This window comes from Marmota monax, unplaced genomic scaffold (genome assembly GCF_021218885.2).
Source record: "Marmota monax isolate L192 unplaced genomic scaffold, Marmota_monax_Labrador192_F-V1.1 WCK01_AAM20220418_F8-fsc00327, whole genome shotgun sequence".
Taxonomy (NCBI): Eukaryota; Metazoa; Chordata; class Mammalia; order Rodentia; family Sciuridae; genus Marmota; species Marmota monax.
In genome coordinates this window covers 945,297-959,268 of record NW_026692808.1, presented here as the reverse complement: position 1 = coordinate 959,268, position 13,972 = coordinate 945,297, and the positions used below count along the sequence as shown (strand labels likewise).

Sequence of the window (13,972 nt, the reverse complement as noted above, 5' to 3'; positions counted from 1 at the left end):
GATAGGGCGAGAGGAAAAATGGCCATTTCGAGAAAATGGAGAAGATTGATACAGTATGTTTGTGTCTTGTTTTGTCTTGAAATGTTGTATTGTCTTTGTGACGAAAATATGGAAGGGGTGAAAAGTAAATTACTAAGGGAAGAAGGCAGCCCAATGGAACCAAGAATAGTTAGGGCATGTGTTGATAGAAGCCCAGGAGCTCTAGTCAGAAAGAAAAAGAAAGTTCAGAAGAAGAAAGATTATCAGGAAAAAAGTTGCAGCAAAAGGCTATTACTAAATACTTTTCGTTACCGGAGGGTGCGTGAAGCGGAGAGGTGGCTGTCGAGTGTGCAAGCCGGTCACAGCGCAGCAAGGATTTTCCAAGAGGCGGCGGCAACCGGCTCTTCCCCGCCCCCTGCCCGAGGAGCAGGACACCACTGTGAGAGCCCAAATCCAGGCACAGTCTCGCAGGCTCTTGCTCCCTGTGCCCAGTGGCAGTTTGAGTCCGGGACACTCCCCAGGGCCATCTGGGGCTGCCAGGGACACTACAGCCAGCAGAAGATGCTACCGGCGTCCCTGAAGTTTGATCATTTCCAAGGCCAGTAACTACAATGGTTCTCCCACACCTGGAAGCTAATGAGTAATGAGCACTATATTAAGGCTTATTTCAAATGTAAAAAACCTTGAGATAATGTACTAAATTGTTCAGAAGGTTGTTTTCTTAGCGCCTGCTGGAATACTACAGGATTTTCTTAGGCACCCGGAGTTCCTGCCTTCGTCCCAGTGCCGGTGAAGACGAAGGTGGAAGAATTTCCAGTGTTGCTGAAAACCGGAGGAAACTTCGGCTGAGAAATGGACGAGACTTCGGAGCTGTTGCTGTTTCTGCTACAACTGCTTAGGCTAGCTGCCTGCAGAACTTACCTGGACTGTGATTTAAGCTAGCTGCCTGCAGAACTTACCTGGACTGTGATTTACCTGGACTGTGAGTTAATCTATTGAGACACTGCTTTACCTGGACTGAGACAACAAACTGTAATCTACAACAACTTGTAACTCGGTATCTTTGCTAACAGTGTCATTGCTGGTATAATTTTTCCAAGGGCTTCTTGCATGGAGCCATCAATTGGCTTGGTATTGTGGCATTTTGTATCCTCCCCTTCTGCTTGTAGCAGATTATTTATGGTGTTTGTGTAAAAACCACTATGGTCATTATTTAAATTAAACAAAAGGGGGAAATGTTAGAGTCTGTAAACAAGTCAGGATGGCACCTGGAATTTTGCCAGGGGAATGTTAGAGTCTATAAACAAGTCTGGATGGCGCCTGGCATATTGCCAGAGGGAGTGGTTTGTGAAGTAACGCCAGCGAGCCATTAAGTGTGGAGATTCCTTATTGGTTGACTGATGTATCTAGTTTATGCTAATTAGATAAGCTGTGTGGAATGTATAAATACCACTCCTGTCCTACAATAAACGGCTTCCACTCCTGCTGTATCAATCTACACAAGTTGTTCGTCACCCCCCGGTTATTTTGCTGCAGCCGGACTGCGGCACTGTTCCCCTTCAAACTTGTGCTCCTTCACACCCATGCCCCTTTACACCTGTGCCCCTTCACACCCATGTCCCTTCACACCTGTTCCCCTTCACACCTGTGCCCCTTCACATCTGTGCCTCTGCACAATCACCAAGCTGTTCCCCTTCACACCTGTGCCCCTTCACACATGTGCCCCTTCACACATGTGCCCTGTGCCTGAAATCTGAAATCTTCACAGCCAGATCAGGACAGGATGTCCCCTCCCCCTTTTTGAATCCTGGTTACCCACCAAGCTAGGGCCTGGCCGCTCTGAAGCCCAATCCTGGTGCTCTTCTAGGCCCTTTGTCCCCACAGAGCACACCTGAGTGGTGGCAGGAGCCTGCCTTGGGGAGGTCTGGCTGCAGAGAAGCCGGCACAGCAGGGCAAGGCAGCAGGGCAGGGCACAGGAAAGCTGGAGTCAAGCTGGGAGGTGGAGGGACCCACCCTCAGGAGCTAATCCTGCAGCTTTCCACCACCACTGCAGGGGAAAGCCTGAGATGATTCAGATTCCCAAACAGCTGAAATCCAAAGCTCTCTGGAAGGGAAGTATGGGAGCCCAAGGAGAAGGTCAACCAAAGGCAGAGCTGGGAACCTTTGCTGGCCCAGGCACGGCCACTCTGGGTCCCACAGTTCACCTGAACATGGCTGAGTTGGATCTGTATCCTCTTGCTGCTGTGATGTTTACAGAGTTAAGTGATGTCCGTGAAAGTTCCCAAAGAGGCTGCCAACATGAGCGCATTTTAAAAACAACACACAAAGGGGGAAATTGAGAAAGGGAGAGCCCCCTTAAGTCTCAGCATTCCAAAGCAGAAACTCACTCCCCTGGACCTCCTTGAGAATTACCTGTGCCTTAGTGCTGGGGTGTCAACAAATGTTTCAGGGACTTCACAGAATGTAAAAAAGGCATTGTCCTTGTGGTCAAATCATCCATAATCTAAAGGACTCACACATGTAGAATCACGACAGCAGACAGCCTGTGTTCAGTGTTGTAGCTGGACACAAACTGTCTCTGAGAAAACTGAAAGAACAATTTCTGGCAACAGCCAGGAAGACGAAGCATTAGATCAGAGCACTGCAGAATGGATGTTTGGACAAGTAAGTTGACTGGAATTAACTTTGGAGCAGGAGACCTGCCAGCCAGGGCAGGCACTTGAAATCAGAACCTCAGCCAGTGACCAGGGTGACAACAGCACAAGATGCAGGCACCATGTTATGACAGAAAGGGCAAAAAGGCATGTTTACTTAACCAGCTAGGCGCACTTTCTTCAAGTCCCTGCCACGTGCTGACCCCCAGGGAGGTGGCAGGGCTCTCGACAGGTGCCTGTGGACGACTGTCCGCCAGGCAGGAGGCACCAAGGGAGGGGCTGCAGCAAAGCTAGTAATGGAAGCCGCAGCCAAAGGAGAAGGAGCAGTGTGTACAGAATCTGAGAGCAGAGCCAGGGTGGGGCTGCCCGAGAGCTTAGCTAGGGGAGGGAGGCAGCCTGGAGCACAGGAACCGTGCAGAGGGGGATCCCGAAGGGTTTGGGGAGAGGGGACCACAGAGAGGATGCCACAAGGCCAATCCTTTCAGAAACATGTAAGGAGGACTGGGCCTGGTGTCCACGTCTGTTCCACCACCTCAAGACATCGAAGCGAGAGGGCTCAAAACCCACCGAGCAGAACCACTACTTGAAAGTATGCACCTGCGTGCTCTGCCTCCCCCTTCTCAGGCCCGTGGCCATGCATTTTCTTGCCAACCCCAGAGGCTGCTGGATTGGAGGTCAATCCTAGACCCCAGGTAAGGAAAAAAGAAGGAATGGAGAGACTCAAGTGGCAGTGGTCTAGACCTGCCTGAAAAGATACAGATTCAGACTGTTAAGTTTCAATTTCAGATGAACATGAATTGTGTTTCATGTCAGTACCACCCACAAAAAAAATGCCCAGGATATCACACGAGGTGCACTACCACAACAGCGAAACCTGCCTGGTATTCTGAAATTCGGATTCAACCCATCATCCGCTATCTTCATGGTCTGCACCTAGCACTATCTGCACCTAGCACCCTACCATGGCTCCATAGCTGGAGTGGCCATTTGCCCTTCAAGGACACTGCCCTCAGAGCAGACCTCTGTGGCACAGCCTGGCCCACCTGCCCTGCCTCCTCCTCCCTCTCCTTCCCTCAGGAAGGGCAGCGTCCCAGCCAGGACTCACCTGAGCTCTCTCAGGAGACAATTTCCCATCCTCCCACAGGGCTCTGCTTCTCAGCTCCAGCTTCACTCCACGGGGCAATCTTGACCAGAGCAACGCCCTGCAAAACGCGCAAGGTCCTCGTGGCATCTGACCACTCGCTTGAGCTCCTGCCAAGTGCTGGCTGCCGGGGGAACGGGCAGGAGTGAGCAAGCAGAGATGGCCCTGAGGGGAGGGGAAAAGAACCGTGTGCACATGCAAGAGAGTTCATGCACACGCACAATTACAAGGTATGGGCAAACTAGGGTGCACAGCAGCGAATCTAAGACTCGGCTCTTTGCTTCAAAGAAATTCCAGGCTCAAGACCAGACAGGGTAGGTGTCTGCCTGTTCCTCAAAAGCCTGAGAGCTCAAGACTCCCAAATGCCTTTCCTTCCCAGCACATAAAAAGAAAATATCTTCTTAGGCAAAGGGAAAAAATAAAATTTATTTTTGTGGCTCTGGCCATGAAAATCAAATCACATGTCGGAGCCCCTTTCTCCAAATCTGACACTTCCAACGACAAGATGGGAAGAGAAAGGAGTGTGTATATGGGGCACACTGAGACCTTCTGCAGTAGGTGGAGGAGCAGCAGCTCTCCTTCCAGCTGTCACCTCCAGGGCTGATGTGGCAGGAGGAAGGATGCAGAGCCTGACTGGCCTCCCTCCATCTGGCCTGTGCTTCCTGCCGGGCCGCCCACTGGAGCCACAGTGCAAGCTGGTCCTGATGATAACGCCAAGGCACCACCATCAAGGGCAGGAGATAAGCCAACAGCTGACTGAGCCTTTGCTCTCAGGGGAGAGAAGCCCCTCTAGCAGCCTCCAGCCTGGGAGGTGCTCCGCAGGTAGCAACTCCTGCAGGATTGAGCCAAGGCGAAATCCATTTGCGGGATTCAGAAGCTGCAGCTGGTCCACTTCAACTCTTTCCCCCAGGGAGAGACTAGAGCTGAGGAGTTTCAACTGTTAGCCAGCAGCAGAACGCAAGGATCTGAAGGACTGCATCTCGTTTATCAGTTTCACGCTGTTCCTTTTGTTGTTGTTGTTGTTGTTCTCAAATGTGAGAAGATTAGGCAGAAGCCGGGGTGCTGCACACCTGGGCTCAGGTCATGGTTCACCTGAGTCATACCTGAAAACCAGCACACCAAGCTCCACTGCCGACTTTCTCACATGTGCCAGTCATCCAAGGACCCTTTCAGGGTGCAGATTCTGATTCTGTCTGATGGGTCAGCATCCTGCCTTTGTGACAGGTGCCCAGGGGATGCCTGCAGGTCCTGCAATCGCAAGGCACCTGGCCAGGTGTGCTGCTGGGTGGTCCTTGAGCAGCAGCAGCAGCAGCAGCACTGAGACCATGCCTCAGGTTGGCTGAGTCAGAAACCTGCTGGGCAGTGCTCCAGCTGCCTGCTAGAGTGGGGGACCTCAGGCAGCCCTCTTTCTCACACATGACTCCTCAGTCCCCAAGGCTCCACTAAGCAGGACAGGCCTGCTGCAGCACAGAAGGCCTGGGAGTCATGCAGCATCTCACACTAGCTGGAACCCAGCTGGGGAAGGACGGTACTCAGCTCCATTACCACCGACTGAACAGTCAGCCTCCCACCTGCCTCGCCTGCTCCCTGGCATGGCCACCTCCATCCTGCAGGACGCTTTGCCAACCATGAAGCCTCAATCCTCTGCATTTCTGCTTGGTCTCTGCCCAGGCTCCTGTCCACTGGCAATTGAGGGCTCACCTACCCGGAAAGACAGAATCACCTCCATCTGCTCTGACAGCACTACCATGTCACTCTGGGTCTCAATGCCAGATGTCCAGTGAGATATGCTTCTTGCTTACTAAATTACTATGTGCTTGGTGTGGGAAAATCTAGAAACTATAAGAGAAAAGAAAACCTCCAGAATCCTACTACCCCAAAATAAGCCCACAGACCACTACTTCCTAGGCCATTTTTTGTTGTCAAGACATAATATTCGTATCATTTTATGGGTAGAGTATGATAATTCAATATGTGTTGTTGAGACATAATATTTGTATCCTTTTATGAGTTTGAGTATGAAAATTCAATCTTTGTAATCACTGTAGTGATTTAATCAGAGTGATTGGCATGTCCATCTCCTCACACGTTCCTCACCTGCCTGTTAGACCTTCCAGCAACCACCCCATCTCCAAGTACATCCACAGCCCTCTGAGAGCGCCTGAGTACTCTAATGAGCACCTCCACAGCCCTCTCAGCATCCGAGTACTCTGATGAGCACCTCCACAGCCCTCTGAGCACCTGAGTACTCTGATGAGCACCTCCATAGCCCTCTGAGCATCCAAGTACTCCACAGCCCTCTCTGAGCACCTGAATACTCTGATTGCACCTCTGCAGCCTGCTGTGAGCTCCTGAGTACTCTAATTGTACCTCTGCAGCCCTCTTTCAGCACCTGAGTAATCTGATGAGCACCTTCTCAGCCCTATCTGAGCCCCTGAATACTCTGATGAGCCCTCCACAGCCCTCTGTGAGCCACTGAGTACTCTGATGAGCACCTCCACAGCCTTCTCTGAGCTTCTGAGTACTCTGATGAGCACCTCCACAGCCTGCTGTGAGTGCCTAAGTACTTTGATTGCCCCTCTACAGCCCTCTCTGAGCACCTGAGTTCCCTGGTGAGCACCTCTGCCACCTGCTGTAATCACCTGAGTACTCTGACTGCACCTCTGCAGCCTGCTGTGATCATCTGAAAATCCTGAGGAGCACCTCTGCAGCCTGCTATGAGCACCTGAGTACTCTGATTGCCCCTCTGCAGCCTGCTGTGAGAGCTTGAGTACTCTGATTGCACCTCTGCAACCCTGTCTGAGCACCTGAGTATTCTGATGAGCACCTCTGTAACCCTGTCTGATCACTTGAGTATTCTGATTGCACCTCTGCAGCCTGCTGTGATCACCTGAGTACCCTGATGAGCACCTCTGCAGCCTTCTCTGATCACCTGAGTACTCTGACTGCCCCTCTGCAGCCTGCTGTGTGTGCTCTGATGAGCACCTCTGTGGCAACTGCACAGACCCAGTTGTTCAAATATTTCCAAAGTGGAGCTCATCTTTGCACATTCTTTTCATACCATCATAGATGTTTTCAAAGACCACTTTCCTCCTGGATTTATTGAGGCATACTTGACATACAAAAGAAGAATATAATTAACATGTACAATTTATTGAGCTGTATTAAACATCCATTTCTGTTACCACAATCAAGATAATACACATAGCCATCACCTCTATAATTTCCTTGTGTGTCTGTGTTCTTCTGCTTTTATTATTGAGCACCTCCACAGAACATGTAACATGAGATCTGCCCTCTTAACAGACTGTTAAGTGAACAATGCCTTATTATTAACCATGAGCACTATGTGTAACAACCCACCTGTGGAATGGGAGCCAACTTTGCAAACCATATATCTGATAAGAGGTCAATTCCAAAATATGTAAAGGTTCATTCAACTCAGTAGCTAACCACATAAACAAGCAAATAATCCCCAAGTTTAAAAATTGGCGAAGGACTTGAGTAGACATTTCTCCAAGAAGTGGCAGGACTGTCCAGCAGGTGTGTGCCAGAAACTCCTGTCACCAGTCACTGGGGAAACACAAATGGGTGGCATTGTGTTAAGTGAACAAGCCAGGCACCCGAGGATTGGTACTGCTCGGTCTACCCGTGTGGAATCTGAAGTTGTTCTCATGGGTGAGACTGCAGTAGTGGTCTGCAGGGGCTGGGAAGGCCAAGGGCAGGGCAGAGAGGGTACAGGGTGGCTGAAACACTAGAAGGAGAAACAAGCTTGGAAGTCTGCTTTTTTCACAAGGAGAGCATGGATAATGACACGTTTTATATATTTCAAAGTAGCTAGAAGAGAGGATTTTGAATTTTCTTACCATAGAGAAATGATAAATGTTGAAAGTGATGAAAATTGACCCAATTTGTTCATACATGTATTGAAATATCGCACTGTGTCCTGTAAACATGTATAGTTATTATGTGTCAATTAAAAATAAAATAAAGCATATAAGAGAGAAAAAGTCATAATGCTACATTTTTTAGGATGATTATTATAAAATACATCCTAATGTCATCACTGATAGATGTAAAGCATCCCAATGTACAATCATTTGGCAAAAAAACAAGTAGTTTTTGCAGTAATTTCAGTTTTTCTATTATAATAATGCTGAAATTAATGCTCTTATCAATAAATCTTGACATGATATCATTGACAATGTTTAAGATTTTTAATATTAGTTGGCAAATTTGTCTCCATGAAAAACTAGATATTTGTACTATTAAATCTGCATCAGCAGCTGCAGGCCAGAGGGGGCGCTCTGACCCAGCCACTTGGGCAGGCAGGGCCAGCTGGAGTGACTTCCTCTGGACCTCCCTCCTTGTGTTGGCATTTGCAGGTAACAGAATCAAAATTCCCTACCCAAACCCAAACCTGATGCAATTATTTCATTTTCAAGGCATGTTCAATAAAATGAGGATCAGTCATTAGAAAAGCCAGCATCCCAAGAAATTAGATGTTTATTTTCAAATACCTAAATGTTGCTTGACGAAATTTAAATTCTACTACATTTATAATATGAAAGAAAGAAATTGGCTCAGGTTTGAGGAATAAGAATGAAGATTGGTTGGTTTTCATCTCATGCTGTTATGCTCAAATTCGGGACCCCCAAAAGACCACCAGAGACCAAGATCGATGTAAGTAGCAAAAAGACATTTATTGCAAGCTAGCTCATCCTCTGCATGCACACAGCAACTGGTGACGCTGAGAAGCCCCGAGCCCAGGGTTTGCAGCAGTATTATACACTCTTTGGGGAAGGCAGGGACTTCACATACATCATAGCATCTCTTAGCAAATCATCACACACCTCAGGAAAATCATAAAACAACTCTTAACATTGATTAGCACATTCACTGGTGGGAACAGGTTGGGTAGGGGTGATTGGTTAGTACAAGAGGGGGATTCGTTTGAACTGATTGGTTTAAGCCACAAGAGGTGTACACACTAAACTACATGGTTTCCCAACATGTTATCAATCACCATAAACTACTGGGAGGGTCATCTGGCATCCCAGGTATTTTCCCTATCTCATGCTGATTGGAGGTTGCTAGGGGGTCCCCACCTAGCCTGACTGAGTCAGGGACACCTGGCGCAGCAAATAAATCTCTCCTGTTATTTGTAGATAAAAAACTCAGCGGGGTGGGTATGTGCCTAGGAGTGCTCTATGGGTCTTTCCAAGGACAAGGGTCACGCCCCCTTCCTTGGACAGGCTTTGCTCTGAGGTAGAGGCTGGTTTCTCAATGCTAAAGCGTATTCTAATGCGCCTGGCAGACACTCGCCTGGACCTGTGGGCACCGTGCATTTGCTGTGCACTAGGAAGGTCCTCTTGTGACAGGTGGCCTACTGAACTGGGGCTGGAGGTGCTGCCTCGCCTGCTTCCCACAGCAGCTGCTCCACTGCCAGGAACCGAGGGGTGCAAAGGCCAGAGCTGGTAGTGCTGGGCACAGGGAGGTTGGACTCCCCCACTGGCATCAGGACTGGCGAGTGAGGCAGGCTGGTTTAACTCACTGCGCAAGACCCGCGGCTTCCTCCTGTCCTTCCGCCGACTCTGGGCCTTCCCCAGTACCTACCCATCATGAGCAATTCCCACGAACCCCACCTCCACCCGCTCTCCCTCAGCAGTCTGTTGAGTGCAGAGATATGTCCCAGCATTGGTTGATAAGCTCAGCATGTTCTTCTATGCCCCAGGGTTTTGATTTTAATTCTAATTCACCAGGAACTGGGACTTCTAAAGGTTCTGATGTTTACAGTCAAGTAAGATTGGAGGTTAATCTGCAGAAATTGATGGTGTTTACTTAGTCATTTATTTTGGATATGATGCCTATTACTTAAGAGGGGTTTGTAGTAAATATCTGAATTGCATTAAATTACATAGGAATCTTAGTTTTTCAAACGTGTAATCCTTAATGGAGGGAAAATATCAATATAATCCACTGTCATACAACCAAGATGCATCCACTTCTCATTAGCAATCACAGAAGTGCAGAGGGGACTTGGCTCTGCAAGTCAGGAAGCAGGATCTCTTCGCCTCTGGCCTTCAGAGGAGCAGACAAATCTAATGTGGAACTTACATATCATAGCCACTCTGTCTCATCCCACAGAGAAGCGGCATCTTCTTTAAGACAAAGTATGCAAATCTCCCATCTCCTTCTTTGAGCTTTATTTTATTTTTGACTGATACGCAATAATGAAATCATTGATCTCATAGAAGCTGCGACTAGAATATGGTCACCAGAGGTGGGGTGTCCGGGAAGAGGGTGGGGAGGGTTGGTCAGTGAGTCCAGCATTTGTCAGGAGGAATAAGTTCTGGCTTCCTCTTGCACAATAGGGTGACCACAGTTAACAAGAGTGTAATATCTATTTGAAAAAAGCTAGAAAGAGGATCTTGAATGCCCTCACCCAAAAACAAGGTGAATGTTTAAAATGACAGATGTGCTAATCGATCTGACTTGGTCATTACATGATGAATGCAGGCAACCCTTTATTCCTAATGCTGCATTCTGGAATCCCACAGTCCCGTGGTCCACGTATTCCCCGAGGTCACCAGTGGCTCTGCATCTCACACCACCCCTGAGCAGGCATTGGGGCAGTGATCCACCTGGTAGAGAGGGTCACAGCCTTGGTTCTTGGCCCATGGGTCTCAGAGCCTATTCCATAAGTCACAGGAAAGGAGAGTGACCTGGCAGGGAGCTCAGGCCACCCTACCATGGCCAGCAGGAGAATGACCAAAGCGGGGCTTGGCCTAATGGAGACAGCCTCCTGCCCTGGCCAAGAACCAGGACAGAGAAGGTCTGACAGGACACTGTGCGTGGTGCTACAGATGTGATCTGCTTCCCCCTTGTGTGGAAAGGCTCCAAAGTGTGGATCCAGCACTGACCATAGGACAGACTCCCATGCCTCCCTGAGTAAGGCCAGCACTCCTACCGAATGCAGTGACTTCCTCAGGACCTCCCTCACATCCGCTTCCCTCCCTCATTTCCCAGAGCACTGGAGAGCTCCGGTGGGATTCCTTCATCAGGGAGGCTCTGCAGGTGGGGGGAGGCTCTGCAGGTGGGCGGAGACTCTGCAGGTGGGCGGAGGCTCCGCCAGAGGCCGGTCTGCATTTGTGCAAAGGTGTGGGGCAGGCAATAGGCTCACACGTGTACTTGCCCGCGTCTGAGCATGTGCACAGATGCCCGTGTCTTTACATTGTCATTCACTGACTGCAGAAGTTGGGTACAGGGACATTCCCTGGAGGTTGCTGGGGTCTAACCAGGGGCAGTGCTAGGCCTGGGCTCCACCACTGAGCCACATCCCAGCCCTAAGCGGAGGTAGGTCTAGTCAGAACTGGCTGCAGAGAGCTCCTCTTTCTGGAGATGCTGGCCCACAGGAGCGGTCCTGGAGAATGATAGTGGCGGGGGATAAGCGTAGGGTCCTCACCTCCTCTCTCCTGACGCAGCCCCCGGACCTCAGGATGTGACTGCACGGTAGGCCCTGCTCAGTCATGGGGCCTTCCCAAGACATCCCAAGTTTGCCTGCACCGCGGTGGCGCGGCACTCTTGGGTACTGCGGTCTCCCACAGCGCACACCCCGAAAGTTAGCTTGCCAGTTAGAAGGGAGGAACAACAGCGACTGGACCAGACAGCGCGTAAAAAGTGCGTCTCTCTGGAAACACCGCAGGTGGGAGCGTCGACCCTGCGGGTGGCACAGGGTGGGAGTGTGAGCCCAGAAGGGTGGCCTGCTGCACCGCACAGGGCTATGGCTGCTTCGGGTGAGAGGTTCTTTTCATTGATGGATTTTCCCACTTTCCCACTTTTTACACCTCCGTTGACCTCAGGTAACTGCAGCCACAGAAGTAAAACAGTGCATAAGAGGGGCTGGGTCTCTAATAAGGTGAGCGATTATAACGAGGCCCTTAAGGGGACCCTCCTCCAGTACAACCAGGTCTTCACTGGAGGAGGTTTGTAAGCAGAAGGGCCTTACATGCCAGAGGAGCAGCCACCTGCCAGTCAAGGGGGAACCCCCCAGGAGCAGCGCCTGGATCCCGACTCCCCTCCAGGTGGCGGCATGCTCATTCTTGCGCAATGACCAGGTGCGTGGCGTCTGTCAAGTGTGCCCTGGTGCCCCCCCCCCCCCGTCGGTTTCCTTCTCACTGCGCATGCAAACGCACACACTTTACCCGTCGCCCCTCTCCACCCCTCAAGCCTTCCTGCAGGTAGAAGTCCTTGTTCTCACTGGGAATTCCTGCTATGCTGCACCCCAGGGACCACAGCCCTCCGCACTCACCACATGCATTAGCAGCATCTTGTGCTGGGTTCTGCAACTGAGATGCCCAGGCTACAGAGCGGACATCACCAGGCAACTCCACGAGTTCACGTTCTGAAAGAGCAGAGCACGGAAGTAAAACTTGGGGAGGAAGCCATGGAAGCCAGGTGCTGAACTGAAGGATAACATCTACTTTTAAGATGCTGAGATTTGCTGATTTTTGAACATTTAGCTATCGCCTATATAAAGTGGTTTTTCAAGTCTCTTGCCTGCTTTTCTCTTGGTGTCTCTGTCTTTTCCTTTTTTAATTAAAAGTGCTCAGTTATATGTGAGGTCATTATTTTCCCACTCTGTCACTTCTCTTTGTACCTTTTAATGGTATCATTTAATGAATAAAATTATTATATATTAAAAAAGATAAAAATTTCACCCTGTTTTGCAATTTCCTTTTTTCTTTTCAATTCATTTAAAATTCAATCATCCCACTACCAAGTGTTTGTCATTTGGAGTGAGGTTTAGAGGAAACAGAGCAGGAGTTGGGACAGGTGACTGGGCAACCCCAGTCGGGCACAGTGCCCAGGAGTGAGCTTTGAGGGCAGATGTGAAGACAGAGACGTGACCAAGCAAGAGTTGGGAAACACACCTCTCTGGCCTGGTCCCCACCAGGACTAATGTGTGTGGAAGTGAGTGCCCAGCAGATGTGAGGAGCAAGCAAAGGCCCTGGGGAATTGTCACAGGAGGGTGAGGAGCTGAAGCCTCAAATCTTGGTTCTTGTGTTCTAGTGAAAGAAAATTTAAATTCAGGCAGGAAAAGCCACTCAAGAGAACTTTGTCATAAGTGAAAGCAAAGAAAGGCTCAGCAAGGAGCACTCTGAGGAGACGTGGTTGTCTCTGAGCAGAGGAGAGCAGTGCTCTGTCCAGACCTGTTGCTGTTTAGGCTTGTCCTTCTGCCATCTCCACTAATCAGATGTTGAACTCCCTCACATGGGGTGTGGGGGTGTTGGCCCTAGTTGGTCCTTTCCAAAACTGTCATAGTGCCCATCCCAACCTGGGGACTTCCTCTGCAAGTCAGTCCTATGTTAATGCAGGCACTGGGCTGCAAGACCAGGCACACTTTACCTATGTGGACTGCACTACTGAAGAAATGTCCCTTTGTTATACACTGGGGAACCCATGGCATAAATCCTACCTGTACAGTGACCCCAGCTGACCTTGTCAGGGGTTGACCTCATTGACCTTTCCTTCTTGATCTACTTCTTAATTGGCTCTCTTTGTTTCTTCCTGTTTATTCCCAGGCTTAGCACACCTATTATTTTTCTATAAATTACTTTATTATTCATTAGCCTTAAAAGCAATTTAAAGAAAACCTGCGACCTGCCACATTATGGGGTCACATTCCACTGACTGCTGCCCAACGGACAGCAGTTTATTTAATCATTTATCAATGATTAAAATAATATTGGTTGGATTCAGAGAGGTCATGGAGGTGGAAGGGGAAGACCCAGCCAGGCCAGGCTTTTCCTGAGTCGGTGGACAATGGTGAGGTATTTCCAGGTAAGGTGGAGGTGACCTGATTCACCGTTAACGCTGTTAATCTGCTGAGAAAGGTAGAGGGTTTAGTTGTGGGAAAGGATCCTAGTCTGGATAACTCAAAGTTAGAGTTAAGAGGATTTATTGATGGATTATGCATGAGAGGGAGGGAGACTTGGAGAAGGACAGAGGTCACAGCTGGTACCACCGTTCCTGGAGCAAATGGAAAGACAGGGTCTCCATCAACAGGGGTGGAGGTGGGGCTGCAGCTAGAGCAGGCCCAGGATTAGCCCCCTGGTGCCATCACAGCACGCCCACAGAGCAGAAATTGACCTTCTCAGGGGCTCCAGGCTGGAGGTCCAGGGTCCCAGTGCAGCTG

The 13,972-nt window shown here is 49.6% G+C and overlaps 1 protein-coding gene across 2 annotated transcripts in view; it reads right to left on the bottom strand.

Annotated features, from left to right (window-relative positions):
* Gcsaml (germinal center associated signaling and motility like) overlaps positions 1-12,170 on the bottom strand; it is a 37,593-nt gene extending 25,423 nt beyond the window's left edge. Inside the window, exon 1 of one of the 2 annotated variants that reach the window (XM_058580638.1) lies at positions 12,086-12,170. In XM_058580638.1, the coding sequence (XP_058436621.1) occupies positions 12,086-12,090 (5 nt within the window). In that variant the 5' untranslated portion in view covers positions 12,091-12,170. Of the gene's footprint in view, positions 1-3,738; positions 4,289-12,085 lie in introns of those variants that run through there. The other variant, XM_046448439.2, reaches the window with a different exon arrangement.
* Positions 12,171-13,972: the final 1,802 nt, after the last annotated feature.